At 37.5% G+C, this 19077-nt stretch overlaps 1 protein-coding gene across 4 annotated transcripts in view; it reads left to right on the top strand.

The window, feature by feature from the left end:
• smtnb (smoothelin b) overlaps window positions 1-19077 on the top strand; it is a 276940-nt gene that overhangs the window by 174025 nt on the left and 83838 nt on the right. For all 4 annotated transcript variants that reach the window (XM_072247879.1, XM_072247880.1, XM_072247882.1 and 1 more), the window contains one exon: window positions 4582-4640. In XM_072247879.1, the coding sequence (XP_072103980.1) occupies window positions 4582-4640 (59 nt within the window). The remainder of the gene's footprint in view (window positions 1-4581; window positions 4641-19077) is intronic.

Below are 19077 nucleotides of genomic sequence, written 5' to 3'. Positions count from 1 at the left end.
GAAAGGAGCATATCTCCATCTCACAATAGTTTAATAATTTAAATTTTCCACAAAGAATTTACTTTAACATCAGTTTAGTTCTAAAATTGCCTGATTTCATTGTGACATTGAATTTTTATTAAACAGTACTTGGCTGTTCTGTGCTAATAATGAGTCATCGATCCCCTTGGTGATTTTATAGGAAAGTTTCTGAGTGAAGTGATTTGCAGAAGCATTAAATCCTTGTGACCTGAGAAATTTGAAGTAAAGCAGACTTGTCTTCCTGATCTACATTAAATATTGTTAGCACATTGCCTGACATACTTCAGATGTGAGGCCGGATTCTGAGATTTAGCATGCACAACTCATACAAATCTGTCTGCACTAATACATTTTCTTTCAAATGTTACTGGATATTTAATTGTGGAGGCTTGCTGTGTTCCCTCTTTCTGCCCCTCTCTTGCTGTTGAGCTCATATGTTTATACTGTTGGGCCAACAAGATCAGCTCATTATTTTGTGCTGCTATTTTGATTTTTTTTTACTTTTACCCAAAATTTTGAAATTTACTGAGACATTCAAAATCTGCAAAAAAAATTGGTTCACTTTTTCCAATAAGGACACATTTGTTGATATTTAAATCCTTGATTAGGACACACATTTTTATTCTCCAAGAGGGTAATGGATGGATGGATTTTCTTAAAGGCTACTAAAAATTTTACTCATTTCTGTTCTGGGATTGGTTTGTTTTGGATCTTACAAAGGCTACCGAGTAAAAGAAGAGCTTGTGACTGATCTTTGATAGCATGAGGTAAATGCAGACGATAAGGATAGTTTGTTATACTTTTATGGTAGGGATCAAGCAATGAGCCATATTTGTTTCTGTCTCCAGCAATAACTTCTCATTCTATCTCTTGAGCCCTAAATAGCCCCTTTCTGTTGTCTATTTCCAGTTCTTTGTTGTTATTTTTAGTGACGGGCTTTTATCTTTGACAGGCAGCTCCAGCTCTTCATCTTTCTCCATCTTTCGCTATCATTATTTTGGTCTGTGCATTTAACAGACAGTTTGGAAAGGCATAGTTTCAAGGAATTGAGTTTGTTTATTATTGTCAAATGTATTGGGATACAGTGAAAAATGCTTGCTTGTGTGTCATTCAGATCATTCCATACACAGTACATTAGGGTAGTTAACAAAGGAAACAGAACGGAGAATATATTGTTACAGTTATAAAGAAAGTGCAGCGCACAGAGACAAAAAGTGCAGGGGCTACTATGAGATGTATTAGGAAAGGCTACAATGAGATAGAATGGAAGATCAAGAATACATCTTTTAGTGTATGAGAGGTCCAGTCGAGAGTCTTATAACAGCAGAATAGAAGCTGTCCTTGAGCCTGGGTGGGGGGGGGGGGAGAGCTGAAAGAATGACTGGGTGGGAGGCATCCTTGATTATTTTGGCTGGTTTCCTGAGGCTGCAGAAAGAAGCAGGCATTGGAGGGGAGGTTGGTCTGCTTTGTGGACTGGGCTATCTCAATTTTGGAAGGAAATTTGTACTGATTCCACCCATTTCTCTGTCTGGTTGAAGTACATTTAATCCCAAACTAAACTACCCATCTCGTGTCTCCATTACATACACTACATTCTTCCATTTCAATGCTATTATTGAATTTAGCACAGATTTCCATTTATGTAACCCTTGGGTTTAATGGCAAGTCCTGTTCCTTTGTTATCTCCGAATGCCATTAGAGTGGGAGTTACATTACTCTCCTGCACAACCTTTTCCTTTTCTATTGATTTCAGGATATTAAAGGTTTGGATACCCACAGTATGTTCACCACCAAAATCCAAGATTAGTCAGTTTGGGAGGGATCACTACTAATAAAATCTTTCTTTTTACAGAGCAGAACTATGAATGCATATTTTTTATAAGTGTTTACCAGATAACAAAGAAGAATGCAGATGTAATGTAAAAAGGAAAGCTATAAATGTGAGATGTATCATTAGAAGCCAGTTTTGGAATACCGTTCTATCCACGTAAGCTCTCCGGGACATATACCTTCCTTAATATTTTCTTCCTTTGAATTATGCATCTATTTCAAGCCATTGTTAAATGTGGTTTTCTCACCTATGATCTATATTGGTTTTATTATCTTCCTTAATATCTCTTGTAGCTCATCTTTTCAGATCATTTTAAACATATAATTAGGAGAGAAACCTTTGAATCTTCTATGACTTTTGTACATATTTTCAATTGAATTCCTGTGAATTTTTATTGGCATGTCTTGCAACATAAATTCAAAGCTTCTTTTGACATTTTGTTGAATGTTTTCTTCAACATATTTGAACTAACTACAGTAAGAAATTTACAGGGGGACTCAGGACACTAGATAATATAGTCAAATGAGACATGAGACTCTTCCCTGTAAAGGCACTGACAGCCATTGGTTTAGATATTGATTTCCTTTCATACCTATAATATGTGTAAATGTTTGGTGTTGTTATTTCAGTAAACTGCACATTTTAAAATCTATCCTGTTTGTGTCCAACATTCCCTCTATTTTGTTTTAAAGCTGCGCAGACCAATCATTGCTTTGAGCAAGGAATTTTTACTTGGCTTGAAATCTGCGCAGCATTTTAATTTTTTTTCGATTATGCATACTATGGGTATTTAGAATGGAAATTGAAAACTCACATACTTTTGAATGCTTACCAAAAAAGTAAGAATATAGAATTTTGCACATCAAACATCCACAACCCACAACCCACAACATTAATTAACAGTGTCAGGTAGTCAAGATAACTGACAGGCACAATGACAAAAGTAAAATGTTTTGACTAGACAGTGTCAGTGTTAACCAGGCGGCGGCTCATTAACAATGAGTTACCAATTTCCATTCTGTGTTTAATGTTACAATTTGTAACAATGCTACAAATTAAAACACTGACAATGTAAATATATTGAAGCTCTAAGATGTTTCAAAGTAAAGGTTGTACATTTATTAGTTATGTATTATATTCATTAGCACATAATTGCAGGGTATTTCATAATTATATTAATACAGATTTCAAAATTATATTAGCATTATTTCAATATTGCAACAATAAAAGAATATTCCAGCTGCGTAGCAACAAAGGCTATGCGTACAGGAGCATTTCAGTTACTGTGTGGCCATGCAGCCACGCAGTTTAGAGGGAACAGTGTTTGTGTCAATTCATTTCCCTTCAAAGACAAAAGCTTTTACAAGTTAGTTTGATACTTTAACTCCCAGAAGTGGTTTTCAGTGAATAAAATACTCTATTAAATTTTTATGCTAAAATATAAATATGAAAACAGTGTAGCATCTATTGTTACTGGTCTTTGTGCTCTTGTATTAATTTTTGGCAATAATAATTATAAATTAAAGATAGAACTGCTAACAAATACAGAAGCAATATGAACCCAACCCTCCTGGTGTGTGTTTGAATTTTATTCCCTAATGGCAAGAAACAATTGAGACACTAACCAGAAATAACATACTATCTGGTTAAAATAAAAGCAGGAACAATATGTTTGCATCTGATAAATATCTACAATTTAATGTTTTTATGTCTAAAATTGTCTCTTGAATGGAGGGCTTTAGTTAGAAGGACGGATTGGATTTGCTGGTGTTGATATCACTGGAGAACAGGAGGCTGAAGTGACCCTACAGATGTTTATATAAGTGGTAGATAGTCATACTCTTTTTCTAGGCATGGGGGAGTTTAAAACTACAGAAGGTAGAAGTTTAAGCTGAGAGTCGAAAGATTTAACAGGGGTCATTGAAGCAGATGGTGAAATATGGAATAAGCTGGGAGAGGAAGTGGTAGAGGTAGGTAGATGGACAGGCCATGGATAGAAAATGTTTAGAACAGGAATCCCAAACTGGGGTCCACGGACTCCTCGGTTAATGGTAATGGTCCATGGTATAAAACGGGTTGGGACACCCTGATTTGGAGGTATGGTGTCAAATGTGGTAAGTGGTATTAGACTAGTTAGGCAGCTTGGTTGGCATGGACAAATTTGACCAAAGGGCCTATTCCTGTGCTGCACAAGAAGAAACAAGACAGCGGTGACTGACAGAAAAAAACATTCCAAGGCACTGAACAAAGGGATAATTTCCAAACAAGTGGTATAAAGAATAACTAGAGTGACAAGTTTTAAGAAGCGTGTTAATGTGAAATGAAGAGGCAGAATATTTTAGTTATTAATTGTAGTTTTTAGAGCCTTGATATTTAAAAAATGCAATCAGCCGAAGTGGAAGGTAACATAACATGCTTTATGAATGATACAGCTCAGGAAGGCATTCAGCCCTACATGCCTGTGTTGGCTCCTTGAAAGATCTATACAGGTCATCATCCTTGCCCGCAGTTTCTCCATTGTGCCCTGTATCTTTTACATTTAATTTAAAACCTGAGCGTGCACTGTTGCTTTGAAATCATTTTGGAGAAATTTTCAAAACATATCTTCATTTAGCAATTTGTTGCTTAGATAAAATTACAAATTTTCAATCTGCAATATTGAGGATTATTTGATAAGTGCTGTAATTTCACCAGTAACAGTTGGTTAAAGTAATCCCTTTCTTCTTCAGAGCTGACATTTGGTTTGAGAGCTACACCTTTCAGAATGTTGGGTCCAAGTGGCATCATGGTAAGCTTGGTATTACTTTTACTGATATGTGTTATGCATAGTTTATTGTGGAGTGGAATAGTAACTATTAAAAAAAAGCAGATTGGGAACGGAATTGGTAAATTCTGGGTCCAAGCTCATGGATTTACCTTACTTATTAATTCTCAGTTTTGGTTGTATCACTGTTGAAAAGGGTGCAATCCAAGAGTTCTATTAGTGAAAAATATTTACAAATCACCTTCCTGGTTTTAGCTGAGTATGCAGTACAGAAACTGGCCAGTTTTCAATAGACAAGGATGAGTAACAATATCATTGGATGACAATAAAAACTTGTGATGCCACCTGAACCCTGATGAGCAGAGCATGCATGCACTTGTCCAGTACTTTTTTGAACAGATACATTTAAGCTGTCTATTAACCATTTTTTGAAGACTGATTTTATCAATTTAGTTCTGGCGGTTTATGACCAGCTACAAGAAGCCAACTATTGTAAAATGTAAAAATACTTGTTACATGATGGGCTAAATGACCTAATTCTGCTCCTGCATCTTATGGTCTAGAAGCAATTGCTTGAACAAATTGCAGATGTGTAATTTAGTAGGATTTTTTCAATGACTTGTGAATTCTGTGAAATAGTCTTAAAATTTTGTTAATTAACTGCATTTGGAATGTTACTTCATTCTAAAGATTTTTTTTCTCATATTCAGTTACAAATAGAAAGTTAGCCCATCACTAACATTCTGAGCATGTTGTTTACATGCCACACATGCAAAATATTGGAAGAACTCAGCAGGTCAGGCAGCATCTATGGAACTAAAATGACATTTCGGACCGAGACCTTTCTTCAGGACTGGAAAGGAATGGGGAAGATGCCAGAATAAGGAGATGGGGGAGGGGAAAGAGGATAGCTAGCAGGTGATAGGTGAAGCCAAGTGGATAGGAATAAGACCATAAGACATAGGAGCAGAATTAGGCCATTCAGCTCATGAAGTCATTAAACAAATTATGGAAAGCAGATAATGGAAACACTGAGAAAAAAATAAAAGATAAACATGAATGTTAGAATATGTCTATGAAGGTTCTCAATCACCCAGGCCATTGTATATCAACCAGTAGTAAATCAAGGCAATTGGACTCGCTGTGTTGTCTAGAAAGTGTTTCGCCACTCTTTAGTTCTAGTCCATGGTGGGTAGTTTCTGGCTTATAAACTCTGTGAGTTGTTTAAAGGTATAGCAATCACACGAGGGTCGTTAAAAGTCATAGAGGTAATGAGAGGTAAAGAAGCCATCTTTGGCAAACTGGAAAACGCATCCCTGCATGACACCACCTATCAGCTACTTACAATGCAGTCCTAGCATCCTTACCCCAGCATTTCCACAGCAGTTCACAGCTCCATTCATGCAAACATGAGACGAATGACCCTCTCATTCCTTCTAAGACTTTTAACAGCCCTCATGTGATTGTTATACCTTTAAACAACTCACAGAGTTTATAAAATGGAAAACTACCCACCATGGATTAGAACTGAAGAAGCCTCTCGGATGAGTGGCAAAACATCTTCTAGGCAACACAGCAAGGCCAGTAGCCTTGACTTACAATTGCTCGAAAGTTAGAATATATTACCGTAGTACAACTTTTCCCACCGAGTTGCTTTCATCTTGGTACTGCAGAGAGTGATCAGGCTAGAAACTGGGACTAGAGAGAAAAAAATACACAATGAGAAATAGACTGATAAAAGGTATTTGCGGGAATATCCAAAGTTCTTTTGTACATGAAACATTATGTACGAAAGAACAATCTTTGGATGTTGAAATGAACACCAGGTTCTTTCATCCATCGCAGTGTTCACAGCAGAATTCATTTGGTTTGGAAATTGTTTGGGTTAGTGAAGATTGGGGAAGTAGATAAGGTCAGAGTGAATAAAGAGGATGAAGGGGAAATGAGAGTGGAGGTATGAAAATCTGGAGGGAGGACTGCACGTGGAGGAGATTTAAGTAATTAGAAGGAATTGGGGTTTCATGGAACAGCTGATTTTGGGGGGAATTGGTTCAGCAGAGCGATATGGATCAATTGGGGGGTGATAATTGTAAACATAAATACATTATTACTGAGAGGATTTGAGATGGTTGGAGTAATTAGTAAGTAAATATCTGAAGGAGTGCCTATCTGGAAAAAAATAGGTGCTTCGGACTCCTTGGCAACATTATGACCAGGAATAATTGGATTTATATAATTATTTCTTAAAATTAAAGCTTGCCTCAGATCATGGAGCCCACATCATTTATGGCCCTCATATAGAGAAGACAGATGTATACAATGAATTCAAACTTTGATATTTTATTCTGTGCCCAGTGGCCTTTCTGAATGTGGAAGGCTTTGAACAAAAGTATTTAAGCGTACAGCCAGAGTGCCAGGCAACAATTATGTTTTGTAATGTTTCTTTAAAAATAAAATTGTTTCATAGACTGCTCAAAGACGTTGGAATATATAGTGGACTTACTTATATATCTTCCCAGACACTGGTTTCTTTAAATCTAACCAGTTGATTATTCTATGCTCACAAGTTGTCTGTTACGGCAGTTCATTAATAGTTGACTACATTAATGTGTTACTCGAGCAGGGATAACAATCACTCCCATGGCCTCCACTCTGGCTTGGGAACTTTTGACAGTAATGTTTATCTCTTCTTTCTTGCAACAAGATAACTTGTGCCAATAAGAAAGAAAGAAAGAAGTTCTGCATTTGAGTGGTACCTTTCACAGATCTGAGTCATCCCAGTGAAGTCATTCTGGAGTGTACTCACCTTTGTAACATAGTAAATGAGGCCATCAAATCACCCACAGTAGGTTCTCACAAATATTATTTACTTAATGAGATTCGTTGAAGCTATATATTAATCTGGGATAGGACCATTCCTCTGCTTTTACTTGACACAGTACCGTAGCATCTCTTATATTTTCCCCCGGGAACCAATCTCCCCGGGGATCAATAAAGTATGACTATGACTATGACTATTTAGCTAACCTGCCAAAGTTTCTCATCCTTAGACATTATGTCTGACAGTGCAGTGCTTGCTCATTAATCAAATATCAAATGGCAAAAAAAAATCGGCAGGTGCTGGAAATCTGAAATGGAAACAAATTGCTGGAAGTATTTAGCATGTCAGGCAGCATCTGTAGAGAGGAAATCAAAGTTAACTTTATCATTTTAACTGGGCCTGTTTCTGAAGACCTTTTATCAGAGCAAAGAAAAGTTAGAAAATAACATGTTTTTAGCTATATAGGAAGGAAAGAATGAACAGAACAAAGGAAGGCCTGTGATAGGGTGGAAACCAAATGAAACCAGATGCACAGTGGTGTTGGTGCTGCTTGGGAGAATTGGTGTTAACTGCAGCTCACCTGACTGGAAGAGGTGTAATTAAATGGAGATAAATGAGAACAGATGAGAGGGAGGGGAGAAAAGAGCCTCAGGACTTGCACCAAAAGGTTCAAGGAGCTTCTACCCCTCAACCTTCAGGCTCTTAAATAAAAGAGAATAACTACACTCACTTGCCACATCATTGGGATGTTCCCACAACAAATGATCTCACTTTAAGGACTCTTTATCTCATTACTTATGTTCTCGTTATTTATTGCTAGTTATTTATATTTGTATTTGCACAGTTTGTTGTCTTCTGCACTCTGATTGATCCTGTTACAGTTACTATTCCATAGATTTGCTGAGTATGCCCACAGGAAAATGAGTCTCAGGGTTGTATGTGGTGACATATATGTACTGATAACAAAAGTACTTCAAACTTTGAAAATCTGAAGCTGTGATACACAGAACATTTCTGTTACTGGCAATCTGAAGAAAAGGAAATTTATGGAAAAGGCCAGCAGATACGACACAAACTGGGAGAAAAAAGTCTGAGCTAACTATAAAGTTAACATTTATTGGCAGGTTGATAACTTTTCAGCTGAACATGTCAAAGGATTCAAAATCAGTTCTGACAGCGACAAGGTTGATTTCACCAAGTCACTAGGACCACGATGAAAAATGAGTTGCTGTTCCTTGAGTTTGTGTTGGTCTCTGTTTCAATGTAAGTGAAAAAAGCAAAGAGGCTAGGGTAGTAGGTAGCCATCGATCCCAGGGGACATGGGTTTGCACCTCTGGTGGACTGTCACCTCTCCAGGGTGCAGGCCTGGGCAGGAAAATTTGAAGAACCGGCTGTTGCCCATGCAGCGGGTTGCCGTTTACCATGTCACTGATGTAGTCCAAGGGAAGGACAAGCACTGATACAGCTTGGCACCAGTGTTGTTGCAGAGGTTGCCAGAGTGAAGTTGTAAGCAATATCAAACTGCCTTAGGGACCCCGGCTCCAAATTTCTTCCACTGGGTTTACTCCGAAAGCCTTTCCTGTGGATGGGTATGGCTGTAAGGCAGTGGAGGTTTAAAATCAGAGTTTTCCTTCTCCTAGGCGGGCTGCCATCCACGGCTGACAAACCCCACCTGCCCAACACAACTGGTGTTGAGGCGCCAGTGATTCACCTTTGCCTTTCTCTTGTCAGTAGAAACAGATCCGCTAAGCAACACGTGAAGACCAAGAGTTGGACTTGGTTGTCAGAGTCTGTTAGAGTCACACACCACTTGGAGCACTTTATAGCTAGTGGGAGCTTATCCCCACTACCACCCCTGGCTATGACAACCTTAGGAACCAAGGTTAGGGTAGGAGAATTAAATTGACAGGCAACTAGAAGCTCACGGTCACCCAATCAAATTAAATAGAGATATACTGCTACACAGTCCCCCAAACTGCTATTGATTTCTCCGACACAGAGGACATCATTTAAACTTTTTTCTACTTACTAAATTGCAGTTGGTGCTCATGATGTAGTAGTCTTGCCTCAAGGCTTGATATTAATGAGAAGCTGGCATATAAACTCGCACATTCCCATCTATAACCCCAAATTCTGATTGTTTATTTCTTTGTAGAGGGTAAAAGTTGCTCACCAAAAGATCAATGACTTTTTTCCATATTTAATATAATATAAATAAGAATTCTGATTAGTCCAAGTTCTGTACAAATAATGAAATCTTTGTGTGACCAGGTGTGACTTTGTTTTGTGTTTCCTAAAATAAATCTGAAGGTCATACTTTTATCCCCAAACAAAGCACTCATTTAAATCTGGAGATTAAAATGTTCAAAAACTTTGTGAAAAAGATCTCCCAGAGGACAAGCCAGCTAACCTTTTGCTTTTTTTTTAGTACAAAGCTAGATATTATGGAGTTCTAGAGTGCTCCACTTTAACAATGCACTACAAATTTTATTTTAAGTATATTCTTAAATATACAATAGAAGCATTTCTCAGCACTCTGCTTTGAAATACAAGGAATATTATGTAGAGAAACACTGTAGCTGTCTTGTGATCAAGAGCTTACAAATCTATGACCACCTTATCTGGTTTAATTGTCAAGGGTGGATACTTGCTCCACATGACCTGAGAGCCTATTGCCCTTATTAAGCAGAACTTTTATGTGGAAGTGAATCATAGAACACATGAAGGATCTCATTTAATGTCTCAACTTTCTGTATTACAGTGGAGTATCAGTCTGAGGATCATTAACTCTAATGCCAGATGTGTTTAGCTGTGAAAGGAAGGTTTAGTCATTCTGCTGAAGGTCACTTGTGTAATTTTATGTTTAATACTATGACATTTGAGTTCAGCACCTTTTGCTAAATAAAGAACTAATGTCTCCTGAAAAAAAAGATTGTGAAACTGCCCAAAACTTTGTCAGAAGTACAAAATGAATGCTTCACAGGACCAGTTGTACAAATGGGGTTCAATTAATTAATGCTGCCTGTTAGGAGGTTGTATGTTATACCCTTGACTGGAGAACTGTCGCAGGAAAGCAGGATCCATCATCTAGGACCCCCACCACCCAGGGCATGCTCTCTTTTCACTGCTGCCTTCAGGAAGAAGGTACAAGATCCTCAGGGCTCACACCACTAAGTTCAGGAACAGTTATTGCCCTTTATACAACAGGCTCTTGAACCAGTGGGGATAACTTTACTCAACTTCACTCACCCATCGCTGACTCACTTTCAAGGACTCTTCATCTCATGTTTTCGTTATTTAGTGCTTCTTTATTTATTTATTTTTCTCTCTCTCAGATCAAGCTGGTAAAAGCTGAGGTACGGGCATAGCCAAGTACGCTCATTTGTCAATTGCCAGGAGCTTTTGGACTATTCTAGTGGTGTTTAGTATTGTGACTTTCTGAAGATTTACATAGATATTACTGTGTAACCCGAATTGCTTAATACTATAGTGTAGTGCCTTTAGGATGATGTCACTTGTAGATATTACCATTGGGACAATGTGTACCTCGTTCATGTTCCAAAAGTCTTTCAATTTCCTCTTTGAATTCAGCATATTTCTGGTAATTATTGATTTCTGTAAGTTATGTGTGTTTGGATTGGCTAAATTTATTAAATATGTTGTTCTTGCTTGTTTATCCTGCATTATTCTATCCAGACAGTTATTATGGATTGTCCTATCTGTAATAATGGATTGGTCATAATACAATTTGTAGTATTCTGACTCTTAAAACTGGCTCAGTCTTGTTTTATAGTAAGATGTGCTTTCATTCATGAGTTTGTATTTTAAAGCAAGATTTTGATGAATGATGTTTGCCACTTGATTGTGCCTGTATACAGTAAGTAATCAGATTGTGTTAAACTACTACAGGATCCTGTAATGTGTTGGATTGCTTTTGGTTCTTCGCGGCATTTTCTACATTTATCGCCTTGAATTTGTTGGTCTTTATTATGTATTTTTGATATTTTTTGTGTTAACCACTTGGTCCTGTATTGCTGAAGGAACCCTCTGTATCTATGACACTTCCTTGGTGACATCTAGTCAGCTCAGATCGTGAGGAGGTCTTCCATGGAGGGTCATGCTCTTCCTTTAGTTAACTTTTTCTTCAGTAGTAATTATTTCTTCATTTTGCTGGGTTGTGGTCTCCGTTAAGTTTAGTGGTGTGTACTTTTTATCAGAATTGCATATGTTTGTGTGGAGTGCTGATTCCTGTTTTCATTGGTGAGGGTATATCTTTAGAAGTTTATATGACTGTTGTGTAGATTTTTAATGTCTGTTAGTCCTCTTCCCTATTATTATTATTATTGTTATTATTTCTATTCTTCTCTTTTGTATTTGCAGTTTGTTGCCTTTTGCGCATTGGTTGTTTGTACGTCCGTTTGCGTGTGGTCTTTCATTCATTCTATTATGTTTCTTGGACTTACTGAGTATGCCTGCAAGAAAACAAATCTCAGGGTTGTATATGGTGACATATTTGTACTTTGGTAATAAATTTACTTCAAACTTTGAACTTTGCTACGTTGGCAACACTTGGAGGCTGCCCAACACAATCCTTGGTGATTTGATTTAATGCAAATGACGCATTTCTCTGTATATTTCAATGCACATGTGACAAATAAAGCTAATCTTTAATTTTTAGAAGTAATACAATGGCATTTAGCATGCTACTTCATTACACTGAAACTACATTCATCAAGATTAAATGCAAAGTTACAGCTGCTTTATTTTCGCAGTGACCACTAGGAAACAAGTCAGTGATTAAAGAACAGTCTCAGTATAGCAGTAGGAAAGGTTTCCCTGCATTTGAGGGAAACATGCTCGTTCCCACCACAACTTAGGCTACGTCCACACTATGCTGGATAATTTTGAAAACGCCGGTTTCGAGTAAAAATGACTGGTGTACACACTAAGCATTTTTCAAAATATCTCTGTCCACACTAACACGGATATTTGGGCGAATCTCCTCTACTGGGCACGTGCAGGACACACAGAAAACAAGCGAAGAGGAAACGGTATACTTAGTGCGCGTTTGTCCAGTTACAGAGTAGAAAAACTTAAAAGGAATTGTTCTTGGCTCTCGCACAGGAGAACTTAAAACTAAAAAAAAACAAATACTGGAGCGTATGGAGGCAACTGACAGGGAGTTCACGGACAGTATGACCTGGCTGACGATGAACATTGAAAAACTGACTAACTCTGTTGCATTAATAAAGCACCTTGTTAAATGTATAAAACATGTCTGCATCAGTGTTATCTTGTATTTCCATACAATGTTACATTAGGCTGTTACACATCTATTGTCAGAGAAGTACTTGCATAAATAAGTAAACCACCTTCATACAAGCAAGGACAGAAAACAGGGCAAAGTGAGTATACTTATTTATTCAGTAAGCTATGGGTCAAAGTATTTGGTGAGTACATTTCTAACTCTTCTGGCTTCAGTCTCGTTGCTGTCTGTTCTGAAATTGTTAGGTTCTGCGAAGCGCAGAATCAAATATCACTGTGATCATTGTACGCTCCAGTATCGTTTGGCGACAATAAAGTAGTAATAATAATAATAATAATATGAAGAAGAAAACAATGAAATGCCGGGCTGCTGCCATCTGTTCCGGCACGTCATGACAGCGGTTTTAAAAAGCTCCGGTTACCCCGTACACACTGCAACGGATATTAGGCGTTTTCAGATTTATTCACTCTGGAGACCATTTCTGAAAATCTCCGTTTTCGGGGGATGAAAATGCCGTTTTAGTGTGGACAGAGAGTCAAAATGAAGAGAAAAAGCTTCGTTTTCAAAATTATCCAGCATAGTGTGGGCGTAACCTTAATGAACTGTCCTAATAATCTCCAGAGCTGTAAATAGTCCCAGGCATTACAAGCCACAGCTCTCAAATCACACATAGCAAAAGTACAAGTAGTAATTCAAGGCTTACAGAGGGCTGGAATACAGTTGAACAAATAACAATTATAAGATTATTTATTTTGAAAAGCTTTATTGATATTCAGTGGCAGATTAAATCTGGAGCTAAATTAAGATGAGAATTGTGGCTGTCAGCTTCTTTGCCTCCATGTTAGGTTATGTTTAATCTGTATGTGTTGTTCGTTCATTTTTTCCCCTTTGGCATCATAAATTATTGAAGCCCAGGCAATTATGATGCTCTCTGAGGTTAAATTCAAATAGAAAGATATGAGATTTTCTTTGAAGTTTTTTTTTACACAATGAAATGTGACTGGATTATCTCCTTAAATCACTTATCTGTTACTTCAAATGACTATTTGATAAGTTTCCAAAATATAATACCATGGGAATTTTTGTAATGAACATATGAAACTCTTGAGTTGGTTACGCCTCCTCCAGTTCTTTTAAATTCACCTAGTGTTACTTATTCTTATCCATTAGTGTCCACCAGTTTTTGTTCTTTCATTGTTTCTTTTTTGGTAATTTATTTTAAAAAGGAGAACAGGAACCTGCAAACTTAGAGTATTTTTCATGGCCTCAGAAAATCCAAAACCTTTTCACAGCTAATTTGGCATTGGCTAGTCATTGTAACACAGAGTAAGGCAGCAACCAAATTGTGCATAGAAAGGTCTTGTCAAAATGAAAATTAACCATATTATTTATTATATTGACGTTTGAGGAATTACAGCTAGAATTTTGGAATTTTCTCTATTTCCCCATAAATATGACCTAAAATGTGATCAGATCTTCATGCAAGTCCTAAAACTAGATAAAGAAAACCCAATTAAATAAATAACACAAAAGATTATCCTTGTTCATTTATTTATTGAGACAAATGATCCAATATAACTCGTATTTGTTGGAAAAAGTATGTGAACCTTTTCTTTCGGTAACTAGTGTGACCTCCTTGCACAGCCATAACATCAACCAAATGCTTCCAGTAACTGTTGATCAGACCTGCACGTGGGCTTGGAGGAATTTTAGACCATTCCTCCAATCAAAACTGTTTCAGTTCATCAATATTTTGGGATACCTTGCATAATCAGCCCTCTTCCAGGTCATGCCACAGCATCTCAATTGAGTCAAGGTCTGGACTCTGATGGCCATTTCGAAACACAAATTTTCCTCTTTTTAAACCATTCTGTTGTTGATTTACTCTTATCTTTCAGATCATTGTCTTGTTGCATTACCCAACTGCTATTAAGCTTCGGGTGACGGATTGCTACCCTGATATTCTCATGTAAAATGCCTTGATACTGTTTTGAATTTATTGTTCCCTCAATGACTGCAATCTGTCCAGGCCCTGAGGCAGCAAAGCAGCCCCAAACCATGATGCTCCTTCCACCATGCCTCACAGTTGGGATGAGGCCTTGGTTTTGGTGTGCTGTGCCCTTTTTCCTCCAAGCATAACAGTGTGCATTTCTGCCAAAAAGTTCAACCTTTGTCTCATCTGTCCACAGAATATTGTTCCAGAAGCGTTGTGGAGCATCCAGGTGGTCATCACAGACTTGAGATGAGCAGCAATGATTTTTTGGAGAGCAGTGGTTTCCTTCATGGTGTCCTTCCAATAACACCATTCTTGTTCAGTGTTTTTCTTATAGTGGACACATGAACAGAGACTTCAGCAAGTTCGAGAGATTTCTGCAGGTCTTTTGCTGTTGCCCTTGTTTTTTTTTCCCACCTCCTTTAGTTGTGCTCTTGGTGTGATCTTTGCAGGATGCCCACTCCTAGGGAGAGTAGCAACAGTACTGAATTTCCTCCATTTAGGGACAATTTCTCTTATTGTGGACTGATGAGCACTAAGGTCTTTAGAAATGCTTTTGTAGCCTTTTCTAGTTTCATGCATCTCTGCAATTCTTCTTCTAAGGTCTTCTAAAAGTTGTTTTGATTGAGGCATTGTGTAGATCTTTCTTGGAATGCACAGGCTCTGTCATTAAGTCACAAACAAGAGAAAATCTGCAGAAGCTGAAAATCTGTGTGACAGACACAAAATACTGGAGGAACTCAGCAGGCCAGGCAGCATCTATTGAAAAAAGTATAGTCGACGTTTCGGACTGAAACCCTTTGGCAGGACTGGAGTGAAAAAGCTGAGGAGTAGATTTAAAAGGTGGGGGGGAGGGAGAGAGTAAAACCAGGTGATAGTTGAAATCTGGATGGAGAGGGATGAAGTAAAGAGCTGGAAGAGACAGAAGGCCATGGAAGAAAGAAAAAGGGGAAGGAGCACCAGAGGGAGGCGATGGGCAGGCAAGGATATATGGTGACAGAGAGAGGGAAAAGGGGAAAGGAATTGGCAAAGGGGGTGGGGGTGGGAGGGCTCTGTCATTAAGCTGACTTTGTGTGACTTTTTTTTTATAGGGCAGGGCACCTCTATAACCCACATCTCCAATCTCATCTCATTGACTCCAACCTGACTGCAAATAGGTTTTGTAGAAGGCAGTACCCCAGAGGTTCAGATACCTTTTTGAACCTAGACTGTGATTGTTTAAATGGTGTACTCAGTATTGACGAGAGGAAGTGCAATTGTTTGTGTAGTTTAGGCGGATTTTGTTTGTCTATTTTTGTGACTTAGATGAAGATCAGACCTCATTTTATGAGTAATTAATGCAAAAAACCAGGTAATTGGGTTCATAAACTTGTTCGTGCAACTGTAGGTAGAGGTTTGAGATGCATATTAAGGCAAGATGAGTTTTTATGCTGTCTCCTTTGTTCGTAAGAGATTTATTGATGGCTGATTGGCTTCTCAGGCTGTAGTATTCTGCGTATAATCTTGTTAACTCATTAAACTATGAGTGCATCATTCCAGGCTGTGAGATATCCACTCAGGTTCTATGTAAGTTCATTGGGAAGTCGAAATTGTGTTAGAGCTTTCAGTTAGAGAAGGTAACGGGTAATGTACTTTTTAAAAAACCTTTTGCTATTTGTAAATGATTTGCATGGGATTGAAGTGATCTTGTATTGTAAGGTGAGAATTCTATTTCAAGTGGATAAAGGCATTTCAGTCAGTCTGAATTTATACTAAAGTATAGGTAGATAACATCAACAACTTGTGATTTGAAGGAAAACTGTATTTAAGCAATTCTAGCACTTTATTAAGAAATGTTAAAAACTGATTCAGTCATCCAAAAGTTTTAATGTTTGGATTATAAATGTAAAACAGTATATCAAAGTAATTTAATTGAATAAACTGTATATGATTGCATTTTGAAAACCCCTTTTTTTTGTTTGGTATCCCATTTGAACATGATTTGTCATTATTTTGCCATAGATTGATTGTTTATACCAAGCCCTTAAATTTTCATCCTTCCTCCCTAGTTTATTCACGAAGCTGAATTATCCTGTAATGCTATTTCTGTCCCCACACCCTCCACTTGCATCTACCCAACACCATGAAGACTCGACTAAAAATAATATCAGTGGCATGGGCTTGAACTTGCCCTTTCTTCATTTGGAAGCCTGACTATCTGTCTGACCCACAGCTGTGTCCATTGCTTTCTTGAAATCTAGACCTACATATTTTCCAGGAGAGAATTCCTGAATGAATATCTTCCACAGCTTGATAACAGTTTGGTCATATACAGTTCTTCTCCTGCTCCATTAATTAAGGTTAGTTTCATTCAGTGCTAATCTGAGTTGAACTATGATTCCTGAAGTGTACAGCCAGTACCACATCAAGTCAAATTAATACCATGAAGTTCCCAAAGAAGAAATAAGTAAACTCAAAAGATAATCTGACTATAAATTGCACAAATACTCCATGTACGTTGAGAACCTGCAACATATGATTCTGTGAAAAATCAGAAGAGTACGGATCTATGTATTATAAGGTAGGAGGGAACTTAACTAAAGAAGGCTACTGGGTCCTGTGTACAAATATTGTATCTTCCAGTCAGAATAAACATTCTATCAAGAACAGCTTTTAAAAATAAGCTGAAATTGTATGTCCTCCATTGTCTACTTTCAATGTGAGTGATTATTTTTATCAAATTGAGTATTATGGTATTATAATACACAGAGCAAATAGTCTTTGATGATTGTGGATTATTTTGCTGTTTGAAAGACGTATTAACAGATTAATTTACTTAGTATGATTCTAATCGCTAAATGGAGACTTGATTACAGACCTAGTTGGTAATAAAGAATGTATTTTATATTATCAGTCTTCTCAAAAAGTGTACTTTGATCTTTTTTACTAATCGTGATTTGGCTATAGTTCAAATGAGATCGTTCAATTTCAGCAACAAGCAGATAACAGCAGCAGTTAAAGAGTAATTAATTTTAGTTATCATAATTGGATTACGTAAGACCAAAATTTATCAATTCTAAGATAGCCAATGCTGATGGAAAAAATCTAGTAACAAGTAAAATACAGAAGGAACAGTTTGTTTATACAAGTTATTGAAGAGGCGCTTAAGGCTGATTTGCGTATCTTAGCCATCAAGGAGTTAAGAGCTTAAGTTTTGTCCTTGAAAATGAGCTCCAGCATTCTTTCTTTATATAACAGACATAACAGATGGTAGCTCCTGTGGCCAGATCACATGGTTTGAACTGAAATGTTCACCTCTGAATCCATTGTTGTTTTGTAAAATACACTAACCTAGTCATTATTTGTATTGGAGATGTACAACTCTGGGGCTCTGAGGCTGGATAAAGGTTAGGGATATTTTTAAATGTGTCAAGTATTCTAAAATTTTCAAACCTAATGAAACGAGCAGCCCAGCAACCTAGTGGTTAGCACAATGCTTTACAGTAGAGGCAGCTTGGGTTCATTTACTGCCACTATCTGTACTCCCCATGACCATATGGGTTTCCTCTGGATGTTCCGGTTTACTCTCTCAGTCCAAAGATGTACTAGTTGCTAGGTTAGTTGGTCATTGTAAGTTCTCCTGTGATTAGGCTAGGGTTAAATTGGCATGGCTCAAAGAGGCCAGGAGGGCCTGTTCCATGCTGTATCTCAATAAATAATAAATACCGTTTGTGGGGCGTGGGATTTTGTGTGTTGTATTACAATTTTTCTCTTCCCTTCAAATTGTTTTTGTCTTGTAGCTTTCTGTAGGTACAAGCAATAATATAATGATGTGAATAATGAAGTGTTGGGGATCATAGCCAGTACTTTCTGTAATTTACCATCTCTTTAACTGAAAAATTGGGAAAGAAGCAATGGATGTCCAAGGAGAGAAAAGAAATTAAGTCAAATCAGATATAAGATGAGATAAATAAAAGAGGGACTGAATGAATTTAAGAGAGAGGAAAGAGAAAATTAAAACCAAGATGTTTTTTGAAAGGTAATAAACTTGATGATATATTAACTTATGGAAATAAATTGAATTGTTCCCTTTCTGGAGCAGGATGGAATGGGGTGAGGTGCATAGAAACATAGAAAACATAGAAAACTTATAGCACAATACAGGCCCTTCGGCCCACAAAGTTGTGCCGAACATGTCCCTACCTTAGAAATTACTATGCTTACCCATAGCCCTCTATTTTTCTAAGCTCCATGTACCTATCCAGGATTCTCTTAAAAGACCCTGTTGTATCCACCTCCACCACCATTGCCAGCAGCCCATTCCACGCACTCACCACTCTCTGAGTAAAAAAACTTACCCTTGACATCTCCCCTGTACCTGCTCCCCAGCACCTTAAACCTG

The sequence above is a fragment of the Mobula birostris genome, chromosome 31 (genome assembly GCF_030028105.1).
Source record: "Mobula birostris isolate sMobBir1 chromosome 31, sMobBir1.hap1, whole genome shotgun sequence".
Lineage (NCBI taxonomy): Eukaryota > Metazoa > Chordata > Chondrichthyes > Myliobatiformes > Myliobatidae > Mobula > Mobula birostris.
Note: the sequence above shows the minus strand (reverse complement) of the source record. Positions and strands in the feature narration are given on the sequence as shown.